At 30.8% G+C, this 14,443-nt stretch overlaps 1 protein-coding gene across 1 annotated transcript in view; it reads right to left on the bottom strand.

Moving 5' to 3' along the window:
• LOC113395103 (putative inorganic phosphate cotransporter) overlaps positions 1–14,241 on the bottom strand; it is a 63,740-nt gene extending 49,499 nt beyond the window's left edge. The window contains exon 1 of the mRNA XM_064215877.1: positions 14,015–14,241. Within this exon, the coding sequence (XP_064071947.1) occupies positions 14,015–14,067 (53 nt within the window). The 5' untranslated portion in view covers positions 14,068–14,241. The remainder of the gene's footprint in view (positions 1–14,014) is intronic.
• Between the last annotated feature and the right edge of the window lie 202 nt (positions 14,242–14,443).

Raw genomic sequence — 14,443 nt, 5'->3', positions numbered from 1 at the left:
GTACTACATTAAGTAATATTTGCTTAGACACAATTGGTTAAAATTGTAAAAATGAAAGTTACTAAAAGTATTCTTAATGTTACAAAAAAATCATCAACATTATTACGAAAAAATACAAAAACACTTTTTTGTATGATAATGATCATTGAGGTCAATGGCTCGTTGAAAATAAAACAAAGTAATACAAGGCTTTCAACAAAGTCAAACTATACTTTTATAACATACACACATCTCTACTAATATTATAAATGCGTGTGTAGCTCTACACGCTTAAACCGCTGAATCGATTCACATGAAATTTAGAATGGGGATAGTTCGAGCCCCGCGAAAGGACATGGGCTACTTATTTAATTAATTCCTCGAGAAGGTAAAATGGGAAGAAGGTGGATAAAGCCACAGGTTCAGCTAGTAATGTTATGCAATTTTATTAAAGACTCGAGATGACCACTACTTAAAACACATGAATCTTAACCAAAGACTGCGGGTTAAAACCGAATTTTCATATACACAGAGAGGAAACCTGCACGTAGTGCACGTATCACATGAACATTAACCAGTCCACGTTGGAACACCGTTATATAATAAGTACCAAACTTTGTCCTCAGAAGTAAAATACTAGTTCTAATAAATAAATTATCAATTTTGATCCATGAAAATTTGTATCAATTTAAGTAAATTAACATTGTATTCAACAAGATAACGGATATTAGCACTTCATTGGAGACGCAATATTATATTCCAATGTCAGATACTTTTTCTTAGTTTTAGACGAAGGAATATGATTTATAGCAATAAACCTTGACTCGATCGGAATGTGATTGCGAATGCACACAGACTTTTTACATTCCTTACTAATATGACGCAAACGTAAAAAGTTTCAAAAGGAATATTTTTCACGATTTCCGAGCTCTTTTATTTAGTATTGATGTGATAGAATTCTATTCTATTTCATTTCTGTTTTCTGTCGTCACAAAAAAAATGGAAATAGAGTTTTATTTCACACGTTTATATTTAAATCCCGACCAAAAGATATAAAGAGATGTATTTCGTGAGTAAAAGTAACAGCCGATAAAATGTCCCTTTACTGGGCAAAGGACTGTTAAGAAGATGGATATGAATTTTATCCACCGAGCTCATCCATCACTGGTTAAACATATTAGGATATACTGCCTTCCGAGATACAGATTTTATTTGTACAATGTTTATTAACACAAAATTAATTAGGAAACATCAATTTAGCAACAAATTTAAAAACAAAAAAATTAAAAATAAATTATACATAAGTTTCATCGACATATAAACATGAACATGTGCAGCCTTTAAATTTCCCACTGCTGGGCTAAGTCCTCCTCTCTCTTTGAGGAGAAGGTTAGGAGCATATTCAAGCACGCTGCTCCATGTGGCAGAATTTCGTTGAAATTAGACACAAGCAGGTTTCCTCACGATGTTTTCCTTTACAGCTGGAAGATGAATTATAAACACAAATTAAGCACATGAAAATTCAGTGGTGCATACCTATGTTTGAACCCACAATCATCGGTTAAGATGTACGCGTTCTAACCACTGGGCCATCTCGGCTCAACTATGTGATATTTCATCCCTTGGAACAATTCCGATTCTATTTAAAAAAGTTAAATTAATTGATCTTAAATTCACATAAAACTAAGATAACAATTACATTAATAAGACAGGTTCATTTAAACTCAATTACAGTTAAATCTACTTACGCATAATTAACATGGAACAATCCAATGTATTTTTCCAAACCAAACCAATTTAAAATAATTTAATAGTAGACTAAGGAGATTTTAAATTGCTTTAAATTGAATACCTTGTCGACAATAGAAAATATACTGGTTCATTTTATTGTAAAGTGATCATTGAACAATATGTCAATCACTTCAGTTATCGATAAGGTGTTTACGGTTGTTTTATCGTAACAAATATCGTTTGACATCTTTATCTGATTTGATCTTGGATTCGACATTTGAAATATCAAAGTATCAAGTGCTTACAGACAGATGTTGCTTTTACGTAATATATATCTAGAACTATATACATATATATATTATAGCTATTTCAAATCAAAAATATAGTGTATATTGGGACGGCATACGATATGACGCTTCCTTATAATGTTCTGCCCAGCACAACAAGAAAATATATTTATTTAATTAATATGACTGTATTTTCATTTATTTTATTGTATATTTATTTATTTGTTTTCATCCATTATTATTACTATAAATAAATAATAAATATTCGACAACATCACATACATTACTCTGATCCCAATGTAAGTAGCTAAAGCACTTGTGTTATGGAAAATCAGAAGTAACGACGGTACCACAAACACCCAGACCCAAGACAACATAGAAAACTAATCAACTTTATCTACATCGACTCGACCAGGAATCGAACCCGGGACCTCAGAGTGGCGTACCCATGAAAACCGGTGTACACACCACTCGATTACGGAGGTCGTCGTTCATATAAATTACGACTTTTGCACATCAGGCCGGAAGGGCTACATTTTTTAAATTATTCATTTAATGAATAGACTTTAAACGGGACTTCATTCGCAACGAATTTGTTTTTATTTAAAAAAGTACTTATTTATTTTCATTTCTATATTAAATCTAATTGTTATCAGGTCAGTGTTGTCGTCGGCAAAATTTTAAATAATATAGCATTACTTGTGTATTTTTATTAAGTCAAAAGTTACATGTGCAGGTTTTAGTATTATATTAAAATGTAATCTGATTAGCAAGGCACTCTATATGGAAATGGATATTCCAACTTTAAGAGATGTACTTGATATAATAAATACACAAAGTAAAAACACTTATTTGTAGTAGAGTATGACACAACAGATTTTAAATATATTCCGATATATCACCGGCAATATTCATAGCTCATGGCAAATACAAATGAAGCTAAGTTATTGAGCTGTTACTCCATAAGTCAGAATATATATTTTTACCACCTTTGACTAAAAATTTCAAGTTATTGCGAAATAAAATAAAAAAAAAACAAAATCTTATTCCTAACATAATATTTAGGTTTTACAATTGAAGATATGTATTTTTTTTATTAAAATGTTGGTAGTTATGTAATATACTACTGGCTATGTGTAATCTACAATTAAAAACAACATATATACGATTGAATCGCTTGAATTTGTAATTATTCCAGGAAACTATTAAATAATATGTAATCACGTTTAACATCTCAGCGCATGTCATGATTGCACATCATAAACAGTGACAGGTTTAAGATAATAGATATCTTCTTCGAATTATATTAATATATGATACTCACATACTTCATATACGGCGTTATCTTACAAGCGTACAGGACTTTGGTTTGTGATATATTCATTATTTATTATTTTTTTCTATAAGAAAATAGTAGAAATCTAAAGTTGGAAATGCACATAAAGCAGTTGGTACTGGGTTGGTAATAGGGTATAGTGACAACACAGATAGTTAGGCCATACATACCTGAGCACAAACACTATAATATTTCCTGTGCAGTTCGCTATTATCCATCAATAGCCACCGTGACTGAAATTAGTCAAGAGAACACCATCACTAGGTATGCAGCAAGTTTATTACATTTACATTTTTTATTACATTAACAGCCTGTAAATTTCCCACTGCTGGGCTAAGGACTCCTCTCCTTTGAGGAGAAGGTTTGGAGCATATTCCACCACGCTGCTCCAATGCGGGTTGGTGGAATACACATGTGGCAGAATTTCGTTGAAATTAGACACATGCAGGTTACCTCACGATGTTTTCCTTCACCGCCGAACACGAGATGAATTATGAACACAAATTAAGAACATGAAAATTCAATGGTGCTTGCCTGGGTTTGTACCCGAAATCTTCGGTTAAGTTAGACGCGTTCTAACCACTGGGCCATCTCGGCAAGATTATACCAGCGTTATTTTGGTGATATATGCCTGTTTTATACAAATATATGGGTCGAGTACCCGATTGTAGGATATTTATGCTTATTGCTCCGTTCGTAAGCGTAGCGTGAAGATCTAGCTTCTGACCATCCACATTTAACGTGCAATCTAATGCAAATCTGACTTACAATTGTAATTAGCCCGTGATATGAATATACGCAAGCGTTAATAATAAATAATAATATGCACCTTCGTTAAATATGATGATGACGTAACAAAAACTATGTACATAAATTAATATTCCTTAGGAGGTTATCAGTTAAATCATGCCATCTTCTTCTATTGTATGTCAAATCTACGTTGACAGAAAGAGATGAATCAATGTTTAACTAAACTCGCACCAAATAACGTTAAACAGTCGCATATACATATTGTCGTTAGATTAGTTATTAACATGATTTTTCATTAATTTTACGTCTAGTGTTGACTAAAATAACTTTTAAGCAACATAAAGATGTTATGTAAGCGTTATTCAGGCATGCGAATAATTATATGATTATTTTTATCGTATACATAATTGGTAATAAATACTACCAATGCCATATCACATAGTGAAAGGATAGACGATTATACCGTGACTTTGAATATCAGTAGTGTCGTGCTTAATAGTCATGAACGTTGAGAAATCGTATTAAATATCAGACTGCATTTTTATGACTACAATAAATAAGCTGAGATAAATATATAATTAGGTAATTTTTTTTTTGTCTAAAGAAAAATAATCATCTGTTAGTAAGTTATCAAATTATAAATATGGGAACCTCTTCTTATGTAAAAGTAAAAGTAATAAGTATAAAATGTAATTCCATACATCGGTGGCATCTAAGCCATTACTTTACGTGTTATTGCACCTGAGGTACGCTATTCAAATCGAAGCAACTGACTAATAAAACTGAAATGTATGTTCATATATTTAATTTAATTATTTTTTTATATAGTATTCACTTAGACAGCCTGTAAAAAACTCTAAAATAACCTTAATGTTATATTTAAAATTAATATAACACAATGCGAAAGTTTAAAGTGTATAACCGTGTTAGATCTCTAAAGCTACTGGAGTCAGTTGCGAAACGTTAAAGGCGTTTTTTAATAACAGATAATCGTTAAATTGAAAATGTTTTTTTATTAATAATGGCTAATAATGTTTGATATATAAATGGAATTGAGATTGTAGTAAAAAAACGTCCTTTCCTGAGTGTAAAAAGGTTCGCTGTTATAGGCAACGGCTCTTATCTGTCTACTTTTATGAGATCTACAAATCTTTCACACAATCCTTTCTTACGTCTGGTTTAAATTAGGCAATGTTGCGTGGAAAGCAGCTATACCGAACATTTTCTCTTGGATTTTGTAGACATAAAAATTTATAAGTATCTAATAAAAATCCAATATAAAAAAAATGTACACATTTTGTAATTTCAAAACAATCCAAATTTGAAAGATAAAATCAAAGAAGTGTTTCTTTGTTAGAACAACATCTATATATGAAGAGATTACCTCTTAAATGCTAAAATGTATGTAATATTTGTGTAAAAATCTATGAAATATATATACGCAAATATCGGTGTGCATGCGAAGGTTCGACACAAAAAAAATACGGCGCTGTAAAAAATAATTTTTTAATCAAATTTATTTGTGGAAATTATAACATATGTTGATATACCTAGTTGTTTCAGTAATTGTAATTAGTTTAAAGTAATTTAAATACATTCGTTTTATCCTATTATTATTCAATTATAATAGTAATGAACTTTTAAATTATCTTTATTTTAAGAATTTTATTTAGTATTTTTTTTTTTTACTAAAATAAATCTTCATTGCTGCTCTAATCTTTTGTAAGAATAATTAAACGTGTATAAACTATGAAACACTTGTCATACAATAGTACTTGATTGCTATTATTCAATAAGAAATATAAAATGTATAATGGAAAAAATTGAGCCGTTTTATAAAAAGTAAACACAGATTTATTTAAAATGTCGTACTTATGCGAAAAATTTATTCAATTCACGTCATGTACAAATTGATAAATTAAATATTTGTACAAAAAGTCAATTTCTTAAGCGAAGGTAAATATTATTTGCACGACGTTCGCAAGTATATTTTTTGTAGTAGTTTAGAATCAACATGGTATCAATGAGGAGTTAAAGTAACAGCATGGGAATGTCCCGCTGTTGGGCTAAGGCCTCGCATCCGTTTTGGTTGATTTGATTTGGAGATTACTTCAAAAAACTGCTGTGGTGGATACAAATGTGGAAGATTTTCATACAAAAGATACCTCGCGATGTATTTCTTCACTGCCTAGCCAGAAATTTATTTATACGCGAATTAATTAATTGTTGCTTGTTCGGATTTAAGCCCGCAATCCCCAGTTTACTGACTTGCTTGAACCACGGGCCTGGCTTGGCTCAATGAGGAAGTAATTTGACTAAATTATTATTGCCCTTAAAAAGGTTTTTGACTGTTCGTCTTTGTCATGCCGTAGCCGCTATTGTTGATAATATAATAATAATAATATAATATATTGGCTTATTTTGGCTGGTTTCATTTAATTTTTACACAATTACCGCAAACAAAGAAGAAAATCTTCTTTCCAAACCTTATGATTTATGGACTTCTTTTCATTACTTGAGAAGTCATTTTAACAATTTATAAGGTTATTTTCAAGTCGAAGCATTTAATATGCAAATGGATGATTTAAAAAATGAGGTGAGATTGCTTTTAAACATCGGTATTTAAGGAAACGTTATATCATAGTATACATAGTAGATATTTATACATATAATAACATTAAATAATACACAAATAATAATATTACATAATGTGCATCTAACGCTCACCACCCGTTGGAATAGTTTAGTAAGTATCATACTTTACTTTTTTTAATATTTTTAATCAAACATAGAAATATTATCGAAATTATTTAAGCTAAAATTTGATCTATGCAATATCGATATCGATTAATTGACATTTTGATATTGACGTTCGCACTTATTCTAATTGCAAAAAGGCACATGTTCAAACACGTCTCAAATCAAAACTGCAAAAATGTATATGTTAATTTTTAATTACGACTTTAATGCTCTCAAAGGCGATATTATAAAATAGTATATAATATATTTATTATATAGTATATATATTTAATTGTATACTTTAGTTAAACAAAAAGGAATAAAATTTGTACCAACAAAATAGTAGTAGTTGTTTTGTTTTTTAATTTTCATACGATATCTACCCTAACGGTGGTGATCCAGGTACTGTCTATTTCCTCTCTTTCATAATCCGATAGGATGCCGATCTCTGACATGACCGGAATGAGATCAAAGGCAAGACCATCATGTTTTATCGCACCACGGCAAAATAATTATCATTTCCTAAAATTTTTAAAATGTGGGACCAAATATTTATAAACACTTGTCGTAATTTATATCATATACAATTTATAATAAATATTAAAAAAATTGTATTTAAAGTCAGTGTGGGCTACGTCTTCCAAGAAGACGGCTAACTCGAAGTCCGAAGTCCGGCGAAGATCTGCTGGTGTTCAGTAATAAAATAAAACTTTAAAACGCCAAAATGTATTAAATTAAAATGTAAAAAAGGCACGGGTAACAATGGGCCTATGTAAACTTTCATAAAAAAAAAAGTTTTTACATTTAAAAACCCGGATACGAACCCGTCACTAAACTAATGACATTTAAAAAACTTCGTTTCAACAGGCCTGTGGAGACCCTAAAGCGTTGCAAAAGAGCAATCCGGTGATGCCCTAAACCACTGGAACCGGTTGGTAAATACAGAATATTAATATGAAACAATCATGTCAGTGATACATGTCACATGGCCTTATAGGGAATTTTTGAAACATCAAGCGAATTTACTTGATCTTCCGTTCTCGGATAATGGTTTTGCAACGGATAATGGTTGGTGTAATTATAGAGACGAGCTGTTTTTTATTTCACGGTGAAATAAAACAGTAATTTTATTGTCGACATGAAATTAATTATTTCGCATATAAATCTTAAACGTGTCAGATATTTTTATTTTAAATAGTTAGGCTGACTGGAAAATATTCCAGCTAATAGAAATTGATTACCACTGACCATAGATACTGGCATCCCTTACAATGCCGTTCCAAATAAACACAAACCATCCGTGGGAACTAAGATGTAACGTTTCACTCGGGGTGAGTATTAGTATTAAGGTTCAATATTATCATCAATATTATTTTATTAACTAATTAAGTTATGATTGCAAGAATCATTTAAAAATAGTTTTTTATGTTACTTAGATTAATTTTATTATATTTTTCTTTAAATATATACATTTGCAAAGTGGCACGTTATTTTTTTTTTTTATAATCATAATTATATTGACTTTGATCTAATTGAAATACGTACCATTTGTGTTACAGTTTTGAAATATTTTTTTTTACAATACAATAACGTTTAAACTAACCATACCTATTTGACGACACCAATATTAATATTAATGTGCTTATTTTTCTTTCCAGCAACCGTAGGTCATGTTATATTTTGTTTTGATAAGCATAAGGATTAGATTCGTATTTGCTTTGTATCTCTTAAAACGCCCATCTCGTTTAATCTCTTATAACGAGTAGCTAGTAAGGAATTCCCAGTGGGCTAGATTTAGGGAATTAACTGCTTGATTCTGGAAGTCTTGACGGATTAAAGTACCTTCAGACTATAAGCGTCTTTCATTTGTTCCCCATTTATGTGGATGTATATAAAAATTGTACTTGAGCAATCAATAATTTTATCATTGAAGTGGGAAAATAGAGTAACTTTATTTGAGTTTTTATTTTGAACCGGTAGTAGCAAATCTGTACTAATATTATAAATGCGAAAGTAACTCTGTCTGTCTATCTGTTACTCTTTCATGACCAAACCACTGAATCGAATTTGGATGTAATTTAGTATGAAGCAAGCTTGAACTTCAAGGAAGGACATTCGCTTTGTTTTATACCTAACACCTGACAAACAACCCCTAAATCATAAGCAAAGCCGAGAGCGACAACTAGTTTAATATAATCTTGTAAATGCCTACACGATTAGAGTATATTTGAATTTTGATTTTGATAAACTATGATGACATTAATGTTAGCCAAGAAGTTTTAAATTTGACAAAGAGGCGATTATTTAAAATATCTTATTACATCTAATATATGTAATTAATGTACATTTAATAATAATAAAACATTAACGACGCCATGTATGCGCATAAAACATACATTTTTGAAAACATTATTACCGATACCGAGGTCAAATCCATCTTGGATTTATTGTCTGTGGCTTGCTATCTATCTGTCATATATACCAATCCTAATACGGGTTAAACGCGTAGAAGAGACAAAACTGATGATTTTTTTCTCTAAAAAGGAAAGACTATCAAGTAATTAATTTTAAAAATAAAGAATCTTCACATTGAAATGAAAGGAAAAATCTCATGTTCTCCATACCTTTTCATTCTTTTTATTAAAGATAAAAAATTGAAAATGAATTTGCCTGCCAAGATCACAAACGAACAAATAATAACATACCTTACCTATACATAAATGATTCTAGCCTTATATATACTTATTAAGTTTAAACTCTTGCTCTATATTCTTTATTTTAACTATTAGCTAACTTTTGATCCAAAACAAAATATACTTTATTCAAGTATGCTTTTACAAACATTTTTGTATCGTAATTTTACAGAACTATACGAAAAAAGCTACCACCTGTACGGAATGAAGATTCTACCGACAAGAACTGACAAGAAAGTCTGTAGTTACTCTTTCCCATCATTTAAAATACAAACTTATGTTATAAAAATACAATTATATGTATTATATATGCTGCCTGAAATTCAACAGGTATGTATAAAAATATTCTAATTATTTCGAAGTTTTACAAAGTCAATTGATGCCGTCCCTCCACATCACAATAAAGCCCAGTTGATACGAAAAAAACAGTAAATGTTAATATTAATAACCCACGTTTTAATTTCGTATGAAAAGCAGATGTTCAAAAGCCGAGATGACTCCGATGATTTGAATTTAAACGAAAAGCGTCCATTTTATTTCGAGTATCCATTTTACCAAGAGCTTTTTATTTTGTATTCATTCATGCCACCGATGGGAAAAATATTCAAAGTCTTCTTTTTAGCAATATCGAAGGTCTTTGATCATCAGTGGAATATTTACGGGCTCTTCTAGTATTCTCGTGATAAATATACTACGGTTTGCAATCCATTAAGCAATTTAAATATTAACATTTATTTTTATCCGACATACCTGTAATTTTTCTTATTTTTTATTTTGTCATTCTTTCAAATATGTCGTTTTAATTGTTCATTGTCCTATTTTTTCTTTTGATTGGTTTTTATAATTTGTTTTCTTGACGGTAGGGCTTTGGACAGGCCCGATGGGTAGGTATCACCCTCTCATCAGATATTCTACCGCCAAACAACAGTACTCAGTATTGTTGTGTTCCGGTTTGAAGGGTGAGCGAGCCAGTGTAACTACAGGCACAAGGGACATAACATCTCAGTTTCCAAGATTGGTAGCGCATTGACGATGTAAGGAATGTTTAATATTTCTTACAGCGTCAGTGTCTATGGGCGGTGGTGACCACTTACCATCATGTGGCTCATATGCTCGTCCGCCAACATATACCATAAAAAAATAGTACCTTGTAATTATTATTCACTATTAATATTTATTGAATAAATATACAAGAGGTAAAACAATTTCAAACCAACCGAGTAAATAATTAAAATTCGTTTCAAAAAGTTTTTGGTAATGCAAAAAGCGATTTTATTCGGATGGTGTTGAGCAACCGACAAACAACTCGAGTCGATCGATAAGCACTGAGGTCGACTACTTTCTACTAGTGTGCGTTTACGATACAAAACCTCACAAATGCATTAGCTCTGAATTTGAACAAAGGAATGTTTACTATGTATTATACAATAATACGAAAATTGTCATTAAAAATAATCGGATTACTCTAATTTCCTACTTTGAACTTGAATAATTAGTTCAAATTTAAATTCAAATTTAGAACACTGATACAAAACGATTTTTTTTTATAGCGTTGGTGGACGGACTGGCAAATAGAAAACCTGATTGTAAGTTGTCTCCACCGTCCATAGACATTGGCGCTGTAAGTAATTTTAACGATTATTTACATCGACAATGCGCCACCAGCCTTGGAAACTGAAATGTGATGTCCCTTGTACCTATAGTTCAACTGGCTGGCTTTCAAGCTGGAATACAAAAGTACTAAGTATTGCTACCCAGACGGGCTTGCGCAAAGTTTTACTACCAAGTAATAGCTACTAAATTAGTTACTAAATTAGAAATACTAGTGTCCACATAGTAGACGAGCTATTTTTTTACTCTTATTAGTATTTTTTTTTTTATTAATAACACTAAAGCCAATCAACAGCTACAAAAATAAAACGAGGTGTGTGTTGAGAAACAGAGGGAGAAGAAGTTGATTTTGCTATATATTATTTGACATAAATTAACAATGTTTGAAAATAATTAAATGACAATAGATAAAATAGTTCAAATTCCCGTGAAACGAAATAATAACAACAAAAAAACCATATAGAATAGAAAGAGAAAAGGAGGAGAAAAGGTCGCCTGGAGAGAGCACAACGTTTTTCCTTACGTGACGATTTCTACCAGTTCACTCTACTTTAAGCCGCGCAAACGAACTTCGTTCCAGTAAGTAAGATCATTCCAGTAAGGGAAAATAGAAAATCCATTGACAAACAAAACAGAGGAAGGTACGGAAATTTCCCTATTTATATATGGATAAATAAATGAGAAAATAAAATCAATACAAAAGTCGGCTTAGTCTTGTCGGCTCAAATGGATAGATCAAACTTTCGGTAAAGGTAAAGCTGATATTATTATACAATATTAGAGACTACGAAATAATTGATAGTGGAAATACATGTACATAATCACATACTCAATTGGCCAAACAAACATGTCCGTACGGCTTGTCAAATAATGTAAATTTCAAATACAAATAAAATTATCTTTGAAATAAGTTTGACGAAAATATTTGGTCTAAATAGTTAAGAGCGCGCCTAAGCCAATAGACCCCTTTAGATATTCGACCTTAATTCTATCCTTTTTCTATCTACAATGACCAACAGTAGATATTTTATTTTAATTAATAACTTTTTTGTTGGATCTTTTTAGAAATGTTTCTTAAAGTTATGGTATAGTTCTTTTAACTATAATATAAAGATAAATTAAATGCGCTGTCAAAAAATATTGTACTCCTCTCGTCTCAACAGCGCAGCAGTGTCTGAATTAAGAATTAGTATGGGTGACGTGCGATGAGCGCCAAAAGCTTTTTTAAGTCATAAAAAAAGAAAGGTTATGAAATTTCCCGAATCGCAGCCCTTGATAATTTCTAAATATAACTAATAATCGAATTTATCTATTAATAACATTACGAATATTAATAAAAAAAAAGTATGTCAAGATTAAAGGATATTTCGTAAATTTTAAAGCACACCTATAGCTGTGTGCGTACTTGTGCACATATCTCCTTGCAGTAATTGTTGACCGATTGAGTAATCAAGCAGAGAGAACCTTATATATCAAAAGAAACCGTGTATTCCTTTGTTATGAAACTTAACTTATAAATTATTGTAGCGACTACGTATTAGCAACTAATAGATCAGCTGTTAAACAATCTTCTGGTCATGGTCATTGAAAATACTCAAGCGTCATGTATATGTATACATATATATATAAAAGTTGTCCGTCCCGACTTCACACGGACAAAATTCATAAAAAGTTTCTAACCCCTTAAAATTTAAATTTCCAATAAATCGTTCTCTGAACGTCTACGTCACGTAAGGAGTAATTTTAATTTGAAGTCAATCGGAACTATATTTTCGAATTGTGATGAGTCAATCAGTGGATGAGATGACAAACTATTGATTCGATTCTGTCCGATTTTCTGGACTCAACAAACTAATATTATCGATGATCGACGATCTATTTTTAAATATTTAAAAAAGCAACTTATCTATCAGCAAGATATAACCCATAATTATAATAAACGAAGTAAACACAATAAATATAATAAAGTTTAAGTAACGCTTTTATTTTGCGTTAATTTTGTTCGTAAAGTAAAATGAAACCAAAAAAAATATATGCATAATTATGAAATTCCTACTCTTATCACGAAAAACATTAAGGCTGAACAATGACGCTCCAATGTCAACTAACTTTGAATATAAATGTGCCACACTTAATATACTTTTTAAATTACTAACGTAATACGAATTTTTTTTTGTTTCCTCACCGTAAATATTTCTACAAAGAATATTAAATAACGCTTTATATAGAGACATATAATGTATTTAAATTCAGAAGTCGGTTATAATTTGTATTAACTTTAAACTAACTAAACTTGAAAACTAACAAAATATTACGTAAGTTTATAACTTAATAACAATTAAGAACAATAATAGTATCTAACCAAAAATATACACAAGTAAATAAAACAAAAACAGCTCACCTCTAAATTACAGATAATAATTTCACCAGTAAAGAAAAAAACTACCAATAATATAGGCGTAGGGCATGAATCCACCACGAGAATCTCAAAGGGCCAATGGATGGAATAAGAGGATCAATCCAAGTTGAAATCCAGTCACATAGTCAATGTTTTTTTGTGTTTAAGTTGTGAATATAATTAATTTCGTGCTGTTCATGGAAAGAAAACTTATTGACGTAACATGACTGATAAAAATACACGTATATATACACCATATACCCATAACCAACCGCCACTGGCGCATCATGGTGGAGTTATATCAAAGACTTATTATTAGGAGGAGAGCAATGTAATCCACATACAGTAAAACAGTTCACTTTATACGATTTAACTTGTTACTATTTATATAAGAAGTCGTTTCTTATTTCACGATGTCGATTCACAATTTGTAATGAATGACATTGAGAAAATAACCGATGTGATATAATTGTTCGGTTCACCTACTTACTTGTTCTGATATTGGGTAACTCCCGTATCTAGCGATCTTTTTCCTTTTGCCATTATTTATGTTACACTAGACACTAAATTATGCAGACAACTGGCAATCTGACTCTCCGACGTCACCGAGACACGACTGTACACGTAATTTCATAAATAATAAAAAAAATCATAAAGATGGGTTTTAAATATTTTAGCACATATTTATCGGTAAAATAAATAGTGTTTTAACTTCCACCAACGATTTGAAAATAAATATATTTCTATAAAGCCAGCAAGTAAATAGTAAAGGATTATCAACGTTGTATGAGTTTATTACTTTGTAGGGTTCAGCGGTAAAATTATAAAACACTGGCTGCGCGTCCTGACTTCATATGGGTAATATTTTATTCGAAATATTTCTCGACCAATGAAAAATCTAAATAACTTTTGCCAATCG

Source organism: Vanessa tameamea, chromosome 9 (genome assembly GCF_037043105.1).
Source record: "Vanessa tameamea isolate UH-Manoa-2023 chromosome 9, ilVanTame1 primary haplotype, whole genome shotgun sequence".
In the NCBI taxonomy this organism is placed as follows: Eukaryota; Metazoa; Arthropoda; class Insecta; order Lepidoptera; family Nymphalidae; genus Vanessa; species Vanessa tameamea.
This window is presented reverse-complemented; position numbering and strand designations above follow the sequence as displayed.